General features: G+C 46.7%; 2 protein-coding genes across 2 annotated transcripts in view; one reads left to right on the top strand and one right to left on the bottom strand.

Moving 5' to 3' along the window:
- Nucleotides 1–7,968, top strand: part of LOC121543825 (protein capicua homolog) — a 47,715-nt gene extending 39,747 nt beyond the window's left edge. The window contains exons 13-20 of the mRNA XM_045208635.1: nt 274–464; nt 1,460–1,993; nt 2,080–2,417; nt 2,611–2,768; nt 3,267–3,418; nt 3,592–3,726; nt 3,896–4,066; nt 5,899–7,968. Coding sequence (XP_045064570.1) covers nt 274–464; nt 1,460–1,993; nt 2,080–2,417; nt 2,611–2,768; nt 3,267–3,418; nt 3,592–3,726; nt 3,896–4,066; nt 5,899–6,170 — 1,951 coding nt within the window. The 3' untranslated portion in view covers nt 6,171–7,968. The remainder of the gene's footprint in view (nt 1–273; nt 465–1,459; nt 1,994–2,079; nt 2,418–2,610; nt 2,769–3,266; nt 3,419–3,591; nt 3,727–3,895; nt 4,067–5,898) is intronic.
- A 5,191-nt stretch (nt 7,969–13,159) lies between these two features.
- Nucleotides 13,160–21,889, bottom strand: LOC121542885 (zinc finger protein 574). The gene is made up of 8 exons (XM_041852488.2): nt 21,347–21,889; nt 18,260–18,853; nt 17,469–17,635; nt 17,235–17,330; nt 16,347–17,137; nt 16,032–16,167; nt 14,311–15,861; nt 13,160–14,183 (listed from the first exon to the last, which is right to left on the bottom strand). Exons 2-8 carry the CDS (start codon nt 18,558–18,560, stop codon nt 14,010–14,012), a joined length of 3,216 nt encoding a protein of 1,071 aa, XP_041708422.1. The 5' UTR covers nt 18,561–18,853; nt 21,347–21,889; the 3' UTR covers nt 13,160–14,009.
- Between the last annotated feature and the right edge of the window lie 671 nt (nt 21,890–22,560).

Genomic DNA, 22,560 nt, shown 5'->3' with positions numbered 1-22,560 from the left:
TCTGTTTCTCTTTCTCTCCATCTCTCTTCCTCTGTTTCCTCTCGCCTCCTTTCATTCTGGTTCATGTTCTATTTTCCTTTTTTTTTTTTTCTCTCTCCTTCACTGCCCGTTTCATCTATCATCTTATTTCTCTCCCACTCATACACACTTTCTCTCTTTCCCTCTTCACCTTAATTTCCCTCCCCTCCCTCTCTCTTTCCTCTCACACTCTCTAACTCCCTCGGTCTCCCTCTCGCGCTCGCGCTCTCTCTCTCTACCTCTCCCCTCTCACAGGATCACTTATGTCCAGTCCACGCCAGGAGTCCCCTCCCCCCTGCCTCTGGTCTCCACGACAACAGGCTCCTCCTCCCCCCAGCAGGCCCAGCCCACCCCTGGATCTGCATATGTTCCGTCGCCCCTAGCAACGCTGGGCTTTACAGCCATAGCCCCGCCTGGACAGACCCTAGTCCAACCCCTCATCACAGGTCAGTAGAGCCCTGCTACCCGACCCGAGCCCGACGGGCCCCAACATTATACATCAGGTTAGGGCCGGGTAGGGCCTGTTTTTTCATCAATAACTAGGGTACGGGCAGGGCTCAGGTATCGCTAAATTGGTCACTAACATTTTGTGCTCTGTAGCGAAGTACAGTCATATCTGACTAAGATCATAACATGGTGTCAGAAGTGCTTCAACCTCGTCCAATATAAAACAGGAGGGGATTATTTAACAGAAAATAAGAATGTTGCTTGAGTTTTGTTTTAGTTTAGAGTCTCTCATGTCTCGTCATTGAGCAGAGCAGCCCAAGCAGAGCTGTTGCTATGGATACTCACAGACCCAGAGCCGCCATGAGCAGAGCGCATGCAGAGTGAGCAGCGCTCACGGAGCGAGTAACCGACAGAGGAGCAGCTGATGGATTTACTAACAGAGGAAGTTATTTCGGGTTTCGGGCAGAGCCGTGCATTACATTTGGCCTGGGTAGGATAGGGCCTGAACATCACAGGCATGGGTTTGGCTCAGGCTTCAAATTCATGCCCGTGCAGGGCTCTACAGGTCAGTGCATCCACTTGAAGTACATCTAGAATAAGATGGCTCCGTACTGGATAGCTGCTGTTTTGCAAGCTCCGACCCAATTTTGCTTGCTTACTTTATCATGTTCTTCTTATTTTTATATCTTGTGTGTTTTTGTTCTACCTTGTTATTTTTAGTAGTACATTGTTATTGATCACTGCAGTGTTGGGGTTAGACCTTGCAAGTAAGGCATTTCACTGTACTTGTGCATGTGACATTGAAACTTGAAAATATATTGCACTTTTGAAGTTCGCTGTGAACTGCAACAGTAGCAACAAGAAAACTCCTCTCAGTTTTGAGAACAGGAACAAAACCTTTAGCTTAGAGGAAACTGGCCATTGAAGGGTGTTAACTCCTCCTCTGCCTCTTCTCTTTCTCTATCTCTCTCTTTCTCTTTCTCTTTCTCTACAGGTCAGCCTCCCCTTCTGGCCCCAGTCCAGTCCCCTACCTGCCCCTCCCTCCCCTCTGTCCCAGCCCCAGCCTCTGCTTCAGGGGGACAGATAGTCACCGCCATCTATCCCCCTACCAGCGTCACCATGGCAACCGGGGTGGTCTCCATGGCAACCATACCCCCCAGCATGGTGTACACCGTCTCCAGCCCCTCCAGTCTGTCCTCCCACATCCTGTCCAAACACACATTTGCCCCCACCACACACACACACACCCAGCCCCAGTCGGACAGACAGACAGACAGGCACGCGGGGGAGAGACCCACGGACAGAACGTCTCACTCTCAGTCAGAGAAAGCAGCAGACAGACAAGCGGAGACGCAGGCTGAGCTACAGGCGTACGGACAGACGGACAGGCCAACCCTCACACAGGCGGACAGACAGACGGAGAAGCAAGCCCAGGCCTTCAATAAGAGCAGCAGCTTAGTGGCGCCCCCAAGTGGCTATTCATTGTCCCTGCGGCCCTGCAGCCCCCCTCTGCCTTCTCGCACTTCCAGTAAGTCTTGTTTCTCGAACAAAGCTCTAATGCTTAACAAATGCAAGTATATGAGGTAACGTTAATGTTATTTTTTCTTCTTTCAGCAGGCAGTGCACCAGGCACCCCCAAACTCCCCCAGCTCCCGGCGAGGACCCCTCAGAAAATCAAAGCCACAGTGGCCAACATCCCAGTGGGCAGCTACGAGGGAGGAGGCCGAGGAAAGGAGAGGGAGAAGGACCGAGAGAGGGAAAGGGAGAAAGAAAGAGAGAGCTCTGGGGCCAACAGTCGTTTTCCCTTTGAACTGGAGCGTCCTGGGGAGTCGGGGTCCCCCTCCCAACACACACACCCTGCTGAGGAGTCCCCCTCCTCTGACAGACCCCCTGAGGGACACGGCCCTGTGGACAACACTGACACACGCAGCAGAGAGGCCAGCAACAAGGAGGTGAGAGAGAGATGGAGAGATTTATCTAATGATGGATTGGTTTTGGTTTTTCTTCTCAATAATCAGAGAAAGCAAATGAGATCACATTCATAGAAAATAACATACATTTCTGACTTTTACACCCTGTCTCCCAAAACTAAACCCTCCCAGCATACTGTGTTATTCAACTTGTTCTCCTCTCTGCTCCATACAGTCAGGGTGGAAGGACTCCGTCCCCTCCTCACCCCTGCCCCCTCCCTTGGGTACAGACCCTGCCCTGCCACCTCCCCAGAGCGACAAAGACGCCCCTCCTCCCAAAAAGGTGAAGGCCCGCCCCCCGCCACTCAAAAAGACCTTTGACTCTGTGGACAAGTGAGTTACCTGAGTATAGACACGCCATCTATCCATTTATAAAATATGTTTGTTAGTGAGTATCCCTGAGTATAGTCACACCATTTATCCATATATAAAATATGTTTGTTAGTAAGTATCCCTGAGTATAGTCACACCATTTATCCATTTATAAAATATGTTTGTTAGTAAGTATCCCTGAGTATAGTCACACCATTTATCCATTTATAAAATATGTTTGTTAGTGAGTATCCCTGAGTATAGTCACACCATTTATCCATTTATAAAATATGTTTGTTAGTGAGTATCCCTGAGTATAGTCACACCATTTATCCATTTATAAAATGTTTGTTAGTAAGTATCCCTGAGTATAGTCACACCATTTATCCATTTATAAAATATGTTTGTTAGTAAGTATTCCTGAGTCATCTTGACATAATCGACTTCAAAGGGTTCAGGTACCTTAGTCATATGTGTTTCTCTCCTCTCTCTCTGTCTCCATCCCCCTCTTTCTCCCAGGGTGTTGTCAGAGGTGTATTTTGAGGAGCGTTTTGCTCAGCTGCCAGAGTTTAGGCCAGAGGAGGTGCTGCCCTCCCCCACCCTGCAGAGCCTGGCCACCTCCCCCCGCGCAATACTGGGCAGCTACCGCCGCAAGAGGAAGAACTCCACAGGTAGGAGAGAAAGAGCGGGAGGAAGAGGAGGTAGAGAGGACTGAAGGAGAGGGAGACAACTCAAATCTCCATTTTGTCTTTCTGTTGCAAAACATTTTGCTACGGTGTGCCCGACTGAAGTAGAAGCATCTGCTAATCGTCTATAATTCTCTCTCATCCCCTCTTCTGTCCAGACCTGGACTCGTCCACAGAGGACCCCGTGTCTCCTAAGAGGAAGAGCAGACGGCGCTCCAGCTGCAGCTCGGAGCCCAGCACACCCAAGAGCGCCGCCAAGTGTGAGGGAGACATCTTCACCTTCGACCGACCAGGTAGGAACACACAGACACGCTCACAAAAAATGTTCACACCCTTGTTGTAAGTTAAATTATATTCATGTATAATTAACTGCTAAAACTGCTCTCCCAAATCCTAAGATATATGTTCCATGTTTACACAAATGTTTTATATAAAAGACTAACCAGAGTGTGTGTCTGTTAGCCCCCCCGTCTGTGTGTCCCCCTCCAGGGACAGGGACAGGTGCTGACGGAGAGGACATCCTGGGGGAGCTGGAGTTTGACAAGGTGCCCTACTCCTCTCTGAGACGCACCCTGGACCAGAGACGGGCCCTCGTCATGCAGCTCTTCCAGGAGCACGGCTTCTTCCCCTCAGGTCAGCACGCACACACACACAAGCTTGCATATAGATTCTTACATACAGTGCATTCGGAAAGTATTCAGACCCCTTGACGTTTTCCACATTTTGTTACATTACAGCCTTATTCTAAAATTGATTAAATTGTTGTCAATCTACACACAATACCCCATAATGACAAAGCAAAAACCGTTTTTTAATCAATTTTAGCAAATGTATAAAAAATAAAAAACGGAAATATTACGTTTACATAAGTATTCAGACTCAGTACATTGTTGAAGCACCTTTGACAGCCTTGAGTCTTCTTGGGTATGACGCTACAAGCTTGGCACACCTGTATTTGGGGAGTTTCTCCCATTATTCTCTGCAGATCCTCTCAAGCTCTGTCAGGTTGGATGGGGAGCATCACTGCACAGCTATTTTCAGGTCTCTCCAGAGATGTTAGATCGGGTTCAAGTCCGGGCTCTGGCTGGGCCACTCAAGGACATTCAGAGACTTGTCCCGAAGCCGCTCTTGCGTTGTCTTGGCTGTGTGCTTAGAGTCGTTGTCCTGTTGGAAGGTGAACCTTCGCCCCAGTCTGAGGTCCTGAGCGCTCTGGAGCAGGTTTTCATCAAGGATCTCTCTGTACTTTGCTCCGTTCATCTTTCCCTCGATCCTGACTAGTCTCCCAGTCCCTGCCGCTGAAAAACATCCCCACAGCATGATGCTGCCCCCACCATGCTTCACCGTAGGGATGGTGCCAGGTTTCCTCCAGACGTGACACTTGGCATTCAGGCCAAAGAGTTCAATCTTGGTTTCATCAGACCAGATAATCTTGTTTCTCATGGTCTGAGAGTCCTTTAGGTGCCTTTTGGCAAATACAAAGCGGGCTGTCATGTGCCTTTTACTGAGGAGTGGCTTCCGTCTGGCCACTCTGCCATAAAGGCCTGAGTGGTGGAGTGCTGCAGAGATGGTTGTCCTTCTGGAAGGTTCTCCCATCTCCACAGTGGAACTCTGGAGCTCTGTCAGAGTGACCATCGGGTTCTTGGTCACCTCCCTGACCAAGGCCCTTCTCCACTGATTGCTCAGTTTGGCCGGGCGGCCAGCTCTAGGAAGAGTCTTGGTGATTCCAAACTTCTTCCATTTAAGAATGATGAAGGCCGCTGTGTTCTTGGGCACCTTCAATGCTGCAGAAATGTTTTGGTACCCTTCCCCAGATCTGTGCCTTGACACAATCCTGTCTCGGGGCTCTATGGACAATTCCTTCGATCTCATGGCTTGGTTTTTGCTCTGACATGCACTGTCAACTGTGGGACCTTATATAGACAGGTGTGTGCCTTTCCAAATGTCCAATCAATTGAATTTACCACAGGTGGACTCCAATCAAGTTGTAGAAATATCTCAAGGATGATCAATGGAAACAGGATGCACCAGAGCTCAATTTAGAGTCTCATAGCAAAGGGTCTGAATACTTATGTAAATAAAGTATTTCTGTTTTTTATATTTAACACATTTGCAAACATTTCTAAAAACCTGTTTTCGCTTTGTCATTATGGGGTATTGTGTGTAGATTGCTGAGGGAAAAAAATTATTTAAACCGTTTTAGAATAAGGCTGAAATGTAACAAAATGTGGAAAAAGGGTAGGGGTCTGAATACTTTCCGAATGCACTGTATGTGCGCAGACATTCATGCCCTCTCTCATACGTACATAGGCCCTACACTCACTCTCACTCTCATTTACCGAGTGTACACATGCGCACACACATCTCAAAAGCCCTCCCCACCTAGCAAAATGAGTTTTTTCTACATTCTTAGTCAATCAACAATAATCAACACTTCCTGTCTCTTCCTCCTCCTGTCCGCCCTCAAGCCCAGGCCACGGCAGCCTTCCAGGCACGCTACTCAGACATCTTCCCCACCAAGGTGTGTCTGCAGCTGAAGATCAGGGAGGTCCGCCAGAAGATCATGCAGACCGCCGCCCCCTCTGAGACCAGCGACGCCTCCTCGCTCCCCGGACCCTCTGGCGCCCAATCAGGGGAGGGGACAGGAGGAGGAGGGGCAGAGCCATTGGGAGAGGAGGCGGATCGAGAGAGGGAGGGTAGTCCAGAGGAGCCGAGGGATTCGCAGGAGTCTTCTAGATGAGGGATGCTGACAGGCTGGATTGACCAATCAGCGATGGACCAGTTTCCCAAATCCCTGCCTCCTTCTCTTCCTTCAGTTTTGTTGATGTTACACCCCTCCGTCTCTCTCCGCGGATCTGGACCTGTCTCTCTTTCTCCAGAGAGCCACGTCAGAAAGAGCAAGTGGAAGAGACAAAGAAAGAGGATGTGTGTTTGTAAAATGTGTCAGAGGTGGAATTGTTAAACTTAAAAGGGGATTTTTTTAAAAGTGTAATTCCCCCTCTCCAAAAAAGGACATTTAAAAATACCAGTGACACACACACACACTGATGAACTTCAAACTCCAATACCCACACTTGAATTAGCAATCTGTTAGTAATATTAATATTATCCTTGTAAGCTTCCATTGATGCCAGTGGACTATAGACCAATAACAACTCTCCACCTGTTACCCATTGCCTTGGAGCAGGGCCCATATTTCAGACTGAATAACATATCACATAGTGGGACTGTTTTAAAGGTCATTTATCTCAGTCTAACAGGACTGTCGTTGTTGTTTTTAAAATAAGGGCTTGGGAAGCAAGATCAGTTAATTGGCTGCTGAAGAGGGTCTGGCTCTTAAGTCTCCCATTGGCTCATTTGTTTCTGCTGGACATTAGGGGGCTGGGCCCCCACTGGCTTGAGATGATGCCATTGGATGGAGAGCCCGCGCAACCCTTGTGAGGGATCAGAAGGATCCTTGTTGTATTGGTTGATTTTTCTCTACTTTGATCCATAAAAGCAGACCTTCAGGACAGGTCTGTGAGGGGGACTGGAGAGTTTAGGACCTCGCCCTCTCTTCCCATGATTGGCTACAGAAGATGCCAGTAAGGTGGGTACCAAGCGTTCCTGCTAGTCTGATTAGCTCGCCATGAGGGAAGGAGGCGGGGAGAAAGAGTCAATGGGCACATCATGGCTCTTCATTGGACTGAAGTGTCGCTTCAACCATGTTTTATGTATTTGTAGACTTTAGTTGAGAACCCAGAGGCCATCAGGCTGACTAGGCCCATCTTTTTTTTTTTTTTTTTTTTTTTTTAAGAAAACTAACGTGTCTTTTTAAAAATCAAACTCATGTAACTTTCCAGTTGATTATCTTATTATTGTGTTATTACTGTTACTAATATTACTCCTCTCATTGTTATAGTGGGCCTTATCCTTACTATGGGCTGGTATCAATGCCATTAGATGAGCTCTCTCAACCTGTTTTCTTATTTGAGGGCAAATAGAATAGGACGTGTGAGAGAAATGGTCCTCACTTGTGCCTCTTCCCTTTCAACACCCTCACCTCGCCCCAGCAAGGACCTGGGGTGACAATCTTTTTATTCATTTCAACGAGGGAAAACAAAGAAAAGAGGGTTGACATTTGTATACAAGAGTAATAAGAAGTATGTTTTTGGACAACCCTGTATACCACTCTCTCACTCCCCTGCTAGTAAGTTTGATTCTATAGCCTCGCCACTTGTATTCCTCCTTCCTCCAGCTCTTTTCCTTCCCTTCTCACTCCCTTACTGTTCTCTCCAGACCTTATTTGTTGGGTGGGAGGAGAGAAGCCCGGAGGGGGCAGGGCAGTACAAAGAGTGGTAGGGTATAATATTGGTCGTCTTTGTGCAAGACATGGTTGTGTTGTACATATTATTTACTGTAGAGTCAGGAGACTCGCTATAATATTGATAAGGAACAATGTGTAACAGACATGTTTTAATTGACTTTTAAAAAATGCCATTACACAAGGTGAAACTCCAGAAATTGACAAATGAATAATAAATATGAATATTAATGTTTGTGGTTACTCCTTGTTTTACTGAGATACAGTATGCAAGATATAGATTTATGAATAATTTAAGTTTGTATCTGTATCTTTCAGTATACAAATGGATGTTCAAGTTAACATATTTTCAATAGTTTTTCATGTACACACAGCTGAACCATAGTTATTGATTAGTTATTGTCCAACTTTACTGAACAAAAATATAAATGCAACATGTAAAGTCTTGGTCCCATGTTTCATGAGCTGAAATGAAAGATCCCAGACATTTTCCATACGCACAAAAAGCTTATTTCTCTCAAATTTTATGCACAAATGTATTTACATCCCTGTCAGTGAGCATTTCTCCTTTGCCAAAATAATCCATCCACCTGACTGGTATAGCATATCAAGAAGCTGATGAAACAGCAAGATCATTACACAGGTGCACCTTCTGCTGGGGACAGCAAAAGGCTACTCTAAAATGTGCAGTTTTGTCATACAACAATGCCACAGATGTCTCAAGTTTTGAGGGAGCGTGCAATTGGCATGCTGACTGCACGAATGTCCATCAGAGCTGTTGCCAGATAATTTAATGTTCATTTCTCTACCATAAGCCACCTCAAATGTTTTTTTTGGAGAATTTGGCAGTACATCCAACCGGCCTCATAACCGCAGACCACGTGTAACCATGCCAGCCCAAGACCTCCACATCCGGCTTTTTCACCTGTGGGATCGTCTGAGACCAGCCACCCGGATAGCTGATGAAACGGGGAAGTATTTAGGTCTGTAATAAAGCTCTTTTGTGGGGAGAAACACAATCTGATTGGCTGGGGATGGCTCCCCAGTGGGTGGGCCTACAGTGGCTTGCGAAAGTATTCACCCCCCTTGGCATTCTTCCTATTTTGTTGCCTTACAACCTGGAATTAAAATTGATTTTTTGGGGGGGGTTTATCATTTGATTTATACAACATGCCTACCACTTTGAAGATGCAACATATTTTTTGTGAAACAAACCAATAAGACAAAAAAACAGAACTTGAGTGTGCATAACTATTCACCCCCCCAAAGTCAATACTTTGTAGAGCCACCTTTTGCAGAAATTACAGCTGCATGTCGCTTGGGGTATGTCTCTATAAGCTTGGCACATCTAGCCACTGGGATTTTTGCTCATTCTTCAAGGCAAAACTGCTCCAGCTCCTTCAAATTGGATGGGTTCTGCTGGTGTACAGCAATCTTTAAGTCATACCACAGATTCTCAATTGGATTGAGGTCTGGGCTTTGACTAGGCCATTCCAATATATTTAAATGTTTTCCCTTAAACCACTCGAGTGTTGCTTTAGCAGTATGCTTAGGGTCATTGTCCTGCTGGAAGGTGAACCTCCGTCCCAGTCTCAAATCTCTGGAAGACTGAAACAGGTTTCCCTCAAGAATTTCCCTGTATTTAGCGCCATCCATCATTCCTTCAATTCTGACCAGCTTCCCAGTCCCTGCCAATGAAAAACATCCCCACAGCATGATGCTGCCACCACCGTGCTTCACTGTGGGGATGGTGTTCTCGGGGTGATGAGATCACCAATTTGGACTATTTTGTGTATGTCCATTACATGAAATCCAAATAAAAATCAATTTAAATTACAGGTTGTAATGCAACAAAATAGGAAAAACGCCAAGGGGGATGATACTTTTGCAAGGCACTGTATGTCCTACCAGGCCCACCCATGGCTGCGCCCCTGCCCAGTCATCCATAGATTAGGGCCTAATGAATGTTTTTCAATTGATTTATTTCATTATATGAACTGCAACTCATATATACAGTGGGGAAAACAAGTATTTAGTCAGCCACCAATTGTGCAAGTTCTCCCACTTAAAAAGATGAGAGAGGCCTGTAATTTTCATCATAGGTACACGTCAACTATGACAGACAAAAGGAGGAAAAAAAATCCAGAAAATCACATTGTAGGATTTTTAATCAATTTATTGGCATATGATGGTGGAAAATAAGTATTTGGTCAATAACAAAAGTTTCTCAATACTTTGTTATATACCCTTTGTTGGCAATGACACAGGTCAAACGTTTTCTGTAAGTCTTCACAAGGTTTTCACACACTGTTGCTGGTATTTTGGCCCATTCCTCCATGCAGATCTCCTCTAGAGCAGTGATGTTTTGGGGCTGTCGCTGGGCAACACAGACTTTCAACTCCCTCCAAAGATTTTCTATGGGGTTGAGATCTGGAGACTGGCTAGGCCACTCCAGGACCTTGAAATGCTTCTTACGAAGCCACTCCTTCGTTGCCCGGGCGGTGTGTTTGGGATCATTGTCATGCTGAAAGACCCAGCCACGTTTCATCTTCAATGCCCTTGCTGATGGAAGGAGGGTTTCACTCAAAATCTCACGATACATGGCCCCATTCATTCTTTCCTTTACACGGATCAGTCGTCCTGGTCCCTTTGCAGAAAAACAGCCCCAAAGCATGATGTTTCCAACCCCATGCTTCACAGTAGGTATGGTGTTCTTTGGATGCAACTCAGCATTCTTTGTCCTCCAAACATGACGAAGTTGAGTTTTTACCAAAAAGTTATATTTTGGTTTCATCTGACCATATGACATTCTCCCAATCCTCTTCTGGATCATCCAAATGCACTTCAGACGGGCCTGGACATGTACTGGCTTAAGCAGGGGGACACGTCTCGCACTGCAGGATTTGAGTCCCTGGCGGCGTAGTGTGTTACTGATGGTTGGCTTTGTTACTTTGGTCCCAGCTCTCTGCAGGTCATTCTGGGATTTTTGCTCACCGTTCTTGTGATCATTTTGACTCCCACGGGGTGAGATCTTGCGTGGAGCCCCAGATCGAGGGAGATTATCAGTGGTCTTGTATGTCTTCCATTTCCTAATAATTGCTCCCACAGTTGATTTCTTCAAACCAAGCTGCTTACCTATTGCAGATTCAGTCTTCCCAGCCTGGTGCAGGTCTACAATTTTGTTTTTGGTGTCCTTTGACAGCTCTTTGGTCTTGGCCATTGTGAAGTTTGGAGTGTGACTGTTTGAGGTTGTGGACAGGTGTATTTTATACTGATAACAAGTTCAAACAGGTGCCATTAATACAGGTAACGAGTGGAGGACAGAGGAGCCTCTGAAAGAAGAAGTTACAGGTCTGTGAGAGCCAGAAATCTTGCTTGTTTGTAGGTGACCAAATACTTATTTTCCACCATAATTTGCAAATAAATTCATAAAAAATCCTACAATGGGATTTTCTGGATTTTTTTTCCTCAATTTGTCTGTCATAGTTGACATGTACCTATGATGAAAATTACAGGCCTCTCTCATCTTTTTAAGTGGGAGAACTTGCACAATTGGTGGCTGACTAAATACTTTTTTTCCCCACTGTATATATAGTACCAGTCAAAAGTTTGGACACACCTACTCATTCAAGGGTTTTTCTTTATTTTTACTATTTTCTACATTGTGGAATAATAGTGAAGACATCAAAACTATGAAATAACACATCAAAATATATTTTAGATTTTAGATTCTTCAAAGTAGCCACCCTTTGCCTTGATGACAACTTTGCACACTCTTGGCATTCTCTCAACCAGCTTCACCTGGAATGCTTTTCCAACGGTCTTGAAGGAGTTCCCACATATATTGAGTACTTGTTGGCTACTTTTCCTTCACTCTGCGGTCCAACTCATCCCAAACCATCTCAATTGAGTTGAGGTCGGGTGATTGTGGAGGCCAGGTCATCTGATGCAGCACTCCATCACTCCTTCTTGGTCAAATAGCCCTTATACAGCCTGGAGATGTGTTGGGTCATTGTCCTGTTGAAAAACAAATGATAGTCCAACTAAGCCCAAACCAGATGAGATGGCGTATCGCTGCAGAATGCTGTGGTAGCCATGCTGGTTACGTGTGCCTTGAATTGTAAATAAATCACTGACAGTTTCACCAGCAAAGCACCATCACACCTCCTCCACCATGCTTCACGGTGGGAACCACACATGCGGAGATCATCCGTTCACCTACTCTGTGTCTCACAAAGACTGCGTGAATCAGGCCTTCATGGTCGAATTGCTGCAAAGAAAACACTACTAAAAGGACACTAATAAGAAGAAGAGACTTGCTTGGACGAGCAATGGACATTAGACCGGTGGAAATCTGTCCTTTGGTCTGATGAGTCCAAGCAAGTCTCTTCTTCTTATTAGTGTCCTTTTAGTAGTGTTTTCTTTGCAGCAATTCGACCATGAAGGCCTGATTCACGCAGTCTCCTCTGAACAGTTGATGTTGAGATGTGTCTGTTACTTGAACTCTTTTGAAGCATTTATTTGGGCTGCAATTTCTGAGGTCGGTAACTAATGAACTTATCCTCTGCAGCAGAGGTAACTCTGGGTCTTCTTTTCCTGTTGCGGTCCTCATGAGCGCCAGTTTCATCATAGCGCTTGATGGTTTTTGCGACTGCACTTGAAGAAATTATCAAAGTTCTTGAAATGTTCAGGATTGACTGACCTTCATATCTTAAAGTAATGATGGACTGTTGTTTCTCTTTGCTTATTTGATCTGTTCTTGCCATAATATGGACTTGGCCTTTTACCAAATAGGGCTATCTTCTCTATACCAACCCTACCTTGTCACAACACAACTGATTGGCTCAAACGCATTAAGGAAGGAAGGAAATTCCACACATTTATTTTTAACAAGGCACACCTGTTAATTGAAATGCATTCCAGGTGACTACCTTATGAAGCTGGTTGAGCGAATGCCAAGAGTGTGCAAAGCTTTCATCAAGGCAAAGGGTGGCTACTTTGAAGAATCTCAAATATAAAATATATTTTGATTTGTTTAACTTTTTTTGGTTACTACATGATTCCATATGTGCTATTTCATAGTTTTGATGTCTTCACTATTATTATACAATGTAGAAAATAGTAAAAATAAAGAAAAACCCTTGAATGAGTAGGTGTGTCCAAACTTTTGACTGGTACTGTATATATATATATATATATATAAAACAGTTTAGTCATTGGGGAGAATGCTACGACAAGCAAGGACATACATCATAAGAAATGTATTGAGAAGACGAAAGGCGAATACTGCACATTAAACAATATAAGTGTTAATTTTCCCTGGGCTTGATCTGTTCTTCAAAAGGAAGGAGAATGGGGTCCAGTCTCACCCCCAATCACAATACACACAGTAACACACACAGTCGCAGAACACAACAGTCATAGCATATTATCAAACATCATTTAATCATTCATTCATATATTTACAGCAAAAGGAGGAAAAGTCATTGGTTTCAAAGTAAAAATCACATATTACAGACGAGCACTGAATGAACATCCATGGGCAGTCAAGAACATGACTGAAGCACAGGAAATGGCCCTCGATTCACGTCTGTCACAACTACCTCTCCGCCACCACTGACCGGATCTGACCTGTCTTTCTGAACATGAGATCGTAACACAATTTGGTCTGTAGGAGTGAATGAACACCCATTGTTGTCCTGCCTGCTGCAATTGTAGACAATCATTTTTATACTCAACAATGACAACCAGACCAGCCGTTTTTCTACACTCCTGTAGTTCACTAGATCATAGTTTAATGTTTCTCCCACTCTTCCCCATACATTCACCCCAATGGTGTAACAGTCAGTAAAACATGCTCTCTGCCAGTCAAGGGTCAGTACAGTCCCACAGCCCACACAGGAGGTTCTGTCATGGTTCTCCGATAGTTGAGCCTCTCTCACTGGCTCTCAGTAGCTGTAGATCATTCTGTGAGGCTTGTTTGATGGTTCTATGATGGTTCTGTGATAGTTCTGAGTTGTGTCTCTTTGACCCTCAGAGTATCTAGATAGTCGTGTGTGGGTTCTGTGATGGTTCTGTGAGGGTTATCTGATGGTCCTGTCATGGTTCTGAGTTGTCTCTGTCTGGCCATTAGATGAGCTGTAGGCTTTCTACAGTGATGGAGTCCATCCCCAGACTGTTAGATGAGCTGTAGGCTTTCTACAGTGATGGAGTCCATCCCCAGACTGTTAGATGAGCTGTAGGCTTTCTACAGTGATGGAGTCCATCCCCAGACTGTTAGATGAGCTGTAGGCTTTCTACAGTGATGGAGTCCATCCCCAGACTGTTCTCCAGGGCTGTGTGGTAGATCTCTATAGCCTCAGCCAGGGGCAGGGTTCCTCCCTCACTGGTCTCTATGATGGCGATGGTCTCCCCAAACTCATTACACATGATGGTGGGAGTGCCCTGGGTCTGGATAGGAAAGGAAGCATTGTATGGAGGATGTGAGAGAAAAACATATTTGAAGAACATATTTTCTCAATTTTACAGACTCACAGAGTCCGCAGACAGACAGACCCCGCCAGCCCCTCCCCCTCACCTGCTGTAGGTCCGACGTCTGTATGTGGATCAGCTGAGGCTGCCCATTGGCCAGTTCCACCTGGGATGCCTCCACTAGCGTCACGGCGGCACTGGTCTCCATGGCAACCTGTGCTGCGGCCGCCTCCTCCTGCCTCTGCTGGCGTGCGTGGGTCTTCCTGTGGTTCCGCAGGTTGGAGAAGGACTTGAAGGCCTTGCCACACACCAGACAGGCGTGGGGGCGCTCCCCTGTGTGCGTACGCCGGTGCTCCGCCAGGTGCATGCTCTGGACAAAGCCCTTGTCACATATTTCGCAGCGGAACGGCCGCTCCCCTGTGTGTGTGCGCAGGTGCTCTCGCAGGTGCGTGTTCTGCCGGAAGCGCTTGCCACACAGGTTGCAGGGGAAGGGGCGCTCTCCTGTGTGGATGCGCTGATGCAAGGCCACGCCAGAGGAGGAGACAAACAGCTTACCGCAGGTGAGGCACTGGTGGGATTTACCCCTGGGAACTGCACCACCACAGGACCGACCAGGAACAAGGCCGTGGCTCAGCTGATGCAGACGCCAGTTGGCTGCAGAGTTGAGCTTCTTCCCACACACAGTGCAGTCCAGGCCCCCTCGCATGCTGCTGGTGGTCCCTGGGTCTTCTGAGGTGGAGGGCTCTGAGAGGGGCTCCCCATCAGGGCACACTTGGGGCTGGCTCTCTAACCCTCCCTCTCCGTCTGCCTGAGCCTCAGTGGGGTGGACCTCCTGACAGTGGCGGTCTCTCTTCCTCCTGTGCAGGAAGCCAGCCTGGCAGTGGGGGCAGGAGAATGGGGCCGGGGCCCCCGGGTGCACAGTGTAGCGGTGGGCGGCTAGCTTGGCCGGCCGTACGAAGGTGGCCGGGCAGTCCGGGCAGGGCGAGGGAGTGAGGTTGGCATGGAGCAGGCGGTGCTGCCGGAGGTTGGATGACTGGGTGAATGTCCGGTGGCAGATGTCGCAGCGGTAGGGGCGCATGCCAGAGTGGGTGAGGTTGTGGCGAGACAGGTTGGCCAGGGACGAGAAGGTCTTACCGCAGTCTGAGCACTGGAAGGGCCGCTCGCCGGTGTGTGTGCGCAGGTGGTTGCGTAGGTGCATCTGCTTCTTGAAGGTCTTGGTGCACACGGAGCACTTGAAGCGGCTCTCGGAGACGTGGGCCGTATGGCGGTGTTTGACTAGGCGGAGCAGGGAGGGGAAAGACTGAGAGCAGGAGGGGCAGGGGAACGCACCCCGGGGGCCAGAGGGGTTAGGGTCAGTAGAGGAACCAGGATCAGCGGTCTGTTCTCCAGGTTGGGACTCTCCACTGCCCCCTAGTGTCCCCTCCACATCCACCCCGTTCTCCTTTTCCCCCTCTGCCCTGCTCAGGGAGCTGGAGGCAGTGTCCTCCCCCGACCCGCCTATCTCCATCTCAGCCTCAGTGAGGGGGGCCATCAGGTTCTCCTCGCCCCCCTCCGTCTCCATGGGGCTGCCCTCACCCCCGTCCCCCTCCCTCAGGGCCCGGGCTCTCTGAAGGATGGACAGGGCTGACAGGGACACCCTCCTGGGGGCTGCTGGGACCTGCAAAGGACAACGTCAAAACACATGCTAATACATTGACCAGTATGGGACTGAATTTAACTAGAGAAACAAAACATTTGCACACATTTCTCATTGATGATTTGCGCAAAACATTTCTCAAGTTAGAATTTTGAACTATATTACCATTTTTAAAAAGAAAACGTGGTTACCAGGACGACAGGGGTAGGTGTAGCGGTGGCCACTTTGGTGGTGTGTGTTCTACGGTGGTACAGGAACTTGGTCATATTGCTGAAGGTCTTGGCACAGTGCTCACACCTGTGGAGCGGCTCTGCTGTGTGAGACTTCCTACAGGACAGAGCGAGGGATGAGGAGACAGAGGTAGAGAGGGGCAGATATAAAAGAGAAGAGAAGAATTGTCTCAGAGACTTGAATCCAAACAGCATTCAAAAAGCAATAGACAGAAAAACATTGGGGATTGTGATGGTTCATGACGATGAGAACATGATGTCTGTTCAGGCACCTACCTGTGTATGATGAGGGTCATTTCGGTGTTGAAGCCGTGACCACAGTCCACACACAGATACCGAGCCTCCCCGGAGTGAGTGCGCATGTGTGTCTGCAGCGACGCCGCCTTCTTAAACACCTTGTCACACTCCCGGCACTCGTACGTGCCATGCTCGTGCACGCGCCTGTGAGCCGCCAGGCGATTGGCTGACGTGAAGGTACGCTGGCATTGGCTGCACTGCAGGCATAGAGGTGTGTTTCCAGATCTTTTAGCCAGGGCGCGTCTCCCTGTTCCCTTCCCCCTCTCCTCTGCCACCCTCCCCCCATTCTCCTCCCTTCTCTCCTCCTCCGTCCCTCTGTCCTCCTCGTATCCCATCATCACCCCGTCCTCGCCGCTCTCCTTCTCCTGGGCCAGGAAGTGCTCCCCCTGGTGTTGCAGGAAGTCCTCTGGGGTCTGGAAGAGGAGGGCACACTCAGAGCACTCATAGGGGTGGAAGATCACCACCTCCCCCTGCTGCTGTTTCTCCTCCCGGACAGCATACAGCGCCACCTCCAGTCTCTGGAGGCCGTTCTCTGGGACCCCCAGCTTTCCTACCGAGCCCACCCCTAGAGGAGTGAGCAGAGGGGGCAGCAGCTTGGCACGCCGTAGGCCGGGGGTACTGGAGCCATCGGCCAGGGCCTGGGCACTGCAGATCTGGAGACGCATGGTGGCCGAGCCAGGAAGGGGGGAGGCGGGGGGTAGGAAGGTGGCCCGGGAGGGGGTCGAGGGCTGAGGGGCAGACTGCTGTTGTTGTTGCTGCTGGGCCAGGACCTGAGAGGGGGGCACAGACATGATCATTTATGAGTGAGAATAACTGGTAACTGGTTTTTAAAAGCTATGCGTTTTTGACATGAGGTGTGTACAGTACCTGTGCTAAGATCTCCCCGGCTTGTTGTTCACTCAAGACAAAGTTCTGAACACTGACCAAGGGTGTCACAGTACCATCGGGCTGCAGCACATACTCCTGGGAGAGAGAGGAGGGGGGAGGAAGTTTGAGCCAAGAAAGGAAACACCTAATTCTGCTTTTGCGCTAAAGAACTTTAGCCTGTAAGCCCTTTGATGAAGGGTTTACTGAAGAAATGTGTTGCTATTTAATACTCACAGTCTCTGTGGCACTGTGTGTGCTGCTCTTGCTGTGGGTCTGTCTGTGGGCCAGCCACACCTCCGGAGAGTCAAACAGGGCCAGGCAGTCTAGACACTGGTACTGGATGGGCCCAGACACCTGGCCCTCTGTCCCTGCCTCGTCTGTCTCCAACACCTCACACAGTTCTGGGGAACACAACGTTCAGCAGGTGAGTCTCACTATTTTTTTTATTTTTTTCACCTTTATTTAACCAGGTAAGCCAGTTGAGAACAAGTTCTCATTTACAACTGCGACCTGGCCAAGATAAAGCAAAGCAGTGCAATAAAAACAACAACACAGAGTTACATATGGGGTAAAACAAAACATAAAGTCAAAAATACAACAGAGAATATATATACAGTGTGTGCAAATGTAGCAAGTTATGGAGGTAAGGCAATAAATAGGCCATAGTGCAAAATAATTACAATTAGTATTAACACTGGAATGATAGATGTGCAAGAGATGATGTGCAAATAGAGATACTGGGGTGCAAATGAGCAAAATAAATAACAATATGGGGATGAGGTAGTTGGGTGGGCTAATTTCAGATGGGCTGTGTACAGGTGCAGTGATCGGTAAGGTGCTCTGACAACTGATGCCTAAAGCTAGTGAGGGAGATAAGAGTCTCCAGCTTCAGAGATCTAGCCCCTCTACGTTTAAACAACCTCTGCCTTTCCTCCTTGAAACAAACCACCACATTTCACCCCCACTCCCTCTCTTCAAGACACATATCCACCCTTTCCAGTCCTCCACCATCCTCCCCCTCTCACCATGCTCCTCTGTCTCAAACCCTGCCTCTCTCATGTGCAGCTCCTGGTGCAGTAGCAGTTCATCTGGGTTCCTGAGGAGGGTGCCACACTCCAGGCACTGGTACTGGCTCTCCCCGTCCTCTGAGATGCCCTGGATGGCCATGGCCTCCCCAGTCTCCCCCTCTTCTCCCTCCTGCCCTGTGTGGATCTGCTGGTGTACCAGCACTTCTTCTAGGGTGTTGAAGAGCTGGTGGCACTCGCTGCACATGTACTGGTGCTGCACGTCGTACATGCCCTCTGGGTCCTCCTGCTGGTCATCCATGACTACTGCAAGGCGGTTTTTGTAAGACCGTGTGTGTGTTAGTCAGCACAATTAAATGAATGAGAAAAAGTCTCCAGTCCTGGTCTGAGTTATATCTCGGTGTTGCAATCCTGATACAAGTGTGCCTCGATGGTTGAATTGAAGACTTTGATGTCTGTTAGCGAGCAAACAGTGTGTTGTGAGTTTTAGGGCTTGAACCAGTAACAATGATTTGTAAAGTCTAGTTTAGCTAGCCTCTTTCCTCATGTCTCGCACTATGATGTTCTGTGATGTCAGGACAACAGGGAGGGAACCTGCAAAAAAGCAAAATACGGTAGTCTCAGTCAGCTATTTGGTATCACCTGTTCCAAACCCCAACTGCCCCACTGACATTCTTTTAGTTTACAATGATGTAGGTAATTTCCATATAAAAGGACCCATAAGCACCAACATGGGAAGTTCATAGGAGCATATCCCAATCTGGCCCTCATATAATTATGGCCACATAATCATCCCCAGCTTCCAATTGGCTCATTCATCACCCCTCTTCTCCCCTGTAACTATTCCCCAGGTCGTAGCTGTAAATGAGAATGTGTTCTCAGTCAACTAAGGGTTAAATAAATACAATAAAAGTAGTTTAAAAAAAAATATATCAAAATGGGTGTCACATTAAAGCTAAGAGTCTATATTTTTGGGAAATGAAGGCATAGATAAATGTTTCTAGTAATTGCTTTGATTTCTGGTCAAACAGATGGAAAAGGGGTCTTAGAAAACATCTCCCAGAAAAAGTCTTAAAAAGGTATTAGAAATACATCAAAACACAATAATATAGGGCGGCGGGTAGCTTAGTGGTTAAGAGCGTTGTGCCAGTACCCGAAAGGTCGCTGGTTCTAATCCCCGAGCCGACTAGGTGAAAAATATGTCGATGTGCCCTTGAACAAGGCACTTAACCCTAATTGCTCCTGTAAGTCGCTCGGGATAAGAGCATCTGCTAAATGACTAAAATGTAATATTTAAGTAAATCTATATTTTGTTTTGGAGAAATTATTTGCCTTCTTAAACACTGCCTTGTGCCTTGTAATTCTGTTACCAAAAACCCACATATCTTTAAGATATTTTCTAATTTCTCTCCCTCATGAGGAGGGAGGATAATGAAAGTTCACAGAAGTAACAAGTAAAGGTAGAACTACCAATTAGTTAGTGTTTTTACGGTTTATGAATTATTAAGTGATTAAAACTCTTAATTCTGTTACCAAATCGGTAACAGAATTACAGAAAAAACAGTAACGGAATTACAGCAATTGAATTAGCTACAATGGGAAATCAAATCATAGTCACAAACCACAGTTTGGAGGGCTAATGTCCTCACTTCCACTGGCATACTGTTATGTTCAGCTCATAACTGTTTTCTTTCTTTTTCTGTTGTCTGGTGGTCAAAGCGAGAGTGTGAAAACAGTCTGGACAACCCCTCCTGCTCTTCTCGCTCTCTCTCCAGTTAATGTTACCTCTCCCGGCTCTTACTGACACCTACCCATGAGCCCCCTCTCTTTCCATTTATTGTTACTGTAACCAGCATCCGCACCCACTGAGCACCGACCGACACCGGACGTCCATGGACGTTGAAAAGTAGTTGAAATTTCAACGTCCACAGACGTCATTTTTGGGGCCGGTCCAGACAAGCCTTGATTTGGCCCAAACATAGATGTCCATGATTGGTGACCAGACCAAATCTGAACCAATCATAGACGTCTATGTTTCACAAGTTTGGACAGCACAGTACAGTGAAGAAAAGTGGAGTATAGTTCAGTACAGTAGAGTTCAGTACAGTAGAGCACACTAGAGTACAGTAATGTACTGTATTGTACTGTATTGTACTGTACTCTGCTGTGATGTACTGTACTCTATTGTGCTCTACTGTAATGTCCAAAACTTGTGAAACATAGACATATATGATTGGTTCAGATTTGGTCAGGTCCAACCAAATTTGGTATTGTTTGGGGGCAGAGCTCATTATAATAATAGCCAGCGTGTAGAATGATACCCATATATGCAAAGGACGATATTGCATATTTCTACCTTTGTGTACCTATTCAGGATAAATCTCAATAAAGAAAATGACATTCATATCCATAAATAATGCATTTCTGTGTGGTACAGATCAGGGACCCATGCTGTAATTCCGTTACTGTAATTCTGTTACTTCACTTACTGTAATTCAATAACCAAAATAGATTTACCGTAATTCTGTTAACAAAAACTTTGCATCTACACTATTCTTCCAGTAAATGTTTTTTGTTTAGCATACATTTTAAAGTGAGAAATCTGAGTCTCAGCCTAATTCTGTTACCATGGAATTGCCCTGTAGCTATTACATGGTTCCATAAAATCGTCATAGAAAATAGAGCTGATAGCTACAAGCTAATCAGAAGCTGCTATAAGCAGCAGAAGCTAGCTGCACGCAGGCGCCAAATGGTGGTAGACGGGATGTGTATTGTTACATGCATTTTTTTTTCTACTCAAATATGCCATATAATTCATGCCATTAAGTTTATACAAGCTACATTGCTGCAGAACTGATCCTGTGTAGCATGATAGCTTGTAACATTGCTTCCTGTGTGTTATCATTCATGTGGCGAGCTGTTGGCGGCGCTCTCTCGGATATCCGAGACCTCTTCGGAGGCACCGCTGTCTCCTGACTGTGGCTCCCCGGCTCAAGGCGGTCGTCAGGCGGCGCTATCCACTTTTCCCCCCAGGTCTCCGGTAGACACGACAGGCCCTTCCTTCCCCTCCCGTTCAAATAATCTTACCTCTCATCTACTGTCGTTGGACAATCCGTCGTGAGGTAGCCACAAAGCTCCGCAGAAGCAACAATGCACTCTCCGTTCCGTCTTTAAGCGAATAATGCACTGATTCAACAATACGCTTTTAAAATCGTGAACCACCTTCTGGCAGAGAAACATTTCGGTGCACGAAAAACATCGTTTGTCCGCGGATCGTTCGCATGTTGTCGGCACGCTGGGCCGCCTCGCGCTCTGGCCCTGTGACTTTGGAAGGCAGTGATTGGATACATTCCCTGTCAGTCATCAAGCAGTCTTTGCTTGGCAGACAGGGCATTTTCACATAACGTACTGTATATTTGCGGTAGTTTACTGTCGCCATGTCAGTGTAGTTTGTCATTTGTTCTTGTATCTACTTTAGACCTGTTTTACAATTTTTTCAAATAGCACTCATCTGATCCTATTTGTTTAAACTTAAAATAATGGAAACTTTGAATAATGGGTAATTGTTACGCTATATCAGGGTTCTTCAATTCCGGTCCTGGAGGGCCGAAACACCTGTTTTTCATCCTCTCCTTCTAATCAGGGGCTAATTCAGACCTGGGACACCAGGTGAGTGCAATTATCTACCAGGTAGAAATAAAAAACAGAAGTGTTTTGGCCCTCCAGGACCGGAATTGAAGAACCCTGCGCTATATTAATATCACCATAATGAGAATATGTACATTGTACAGTGTTTGCTAACCCTGCCATCTGAAACAGCAATAAAATGACTTCTATAACTTGTTATTGAATTGCCACAGGCTGACACTCACCTCTGCTCCAACTCCTAAGTTGTCTGAATGAAGACTAGAGTGGCTAAAGGTGCTTGCCCACCAGGCAGTGAGAAGACTCCACTCTCAATTCTTCTGGTGATAACACCATGTGGACCTGCTATATTTTTTGATTTGCAAATCTCTTTTCATGCCAAGACGGTCAACTTGGTCTGCTCTTTTCTCTACCTTGGTGTGTGTGTATGTCTGTCTCACTGTGTGTGTGTAATTCTTAGGGGTCAGATCTTCAAACTGCATTGCTGACTTTTCCCAAATTTTGCTTGAGATGTATTTATGCTGTTGTTGACCCCCCTGGGTTTCTTTACGTCAGTGGTTCCCAACCAGGCGTACTAGGACCCCTGGGGGTACTTGGCCTATCCACGGGGGTACTTGAGAAGATTCAGGAGACCATAGGCTTACTGGTAAAATGCA

This window comes from Coregonus clupeaformis, chromosome 28 (assembly GCF_020615455.1).
Source record: "Coregonus clupeaformis isolate EN_2021a chromosome 28, ASM2061545v1, whole genome shotgun sequence".
Taxonomy (NCBI): domain Eukaryota; kingdom Metazoa; phylum Chordata; class Actinopteri; order Salmoniformes; family Salmonidae; genus Coregonus; species Coregonus clupeaformis.
Note: the sequence above shows the minus strand (reverse complement) of the source record. Positions and strands in the feature narration are given on the sequence as shown.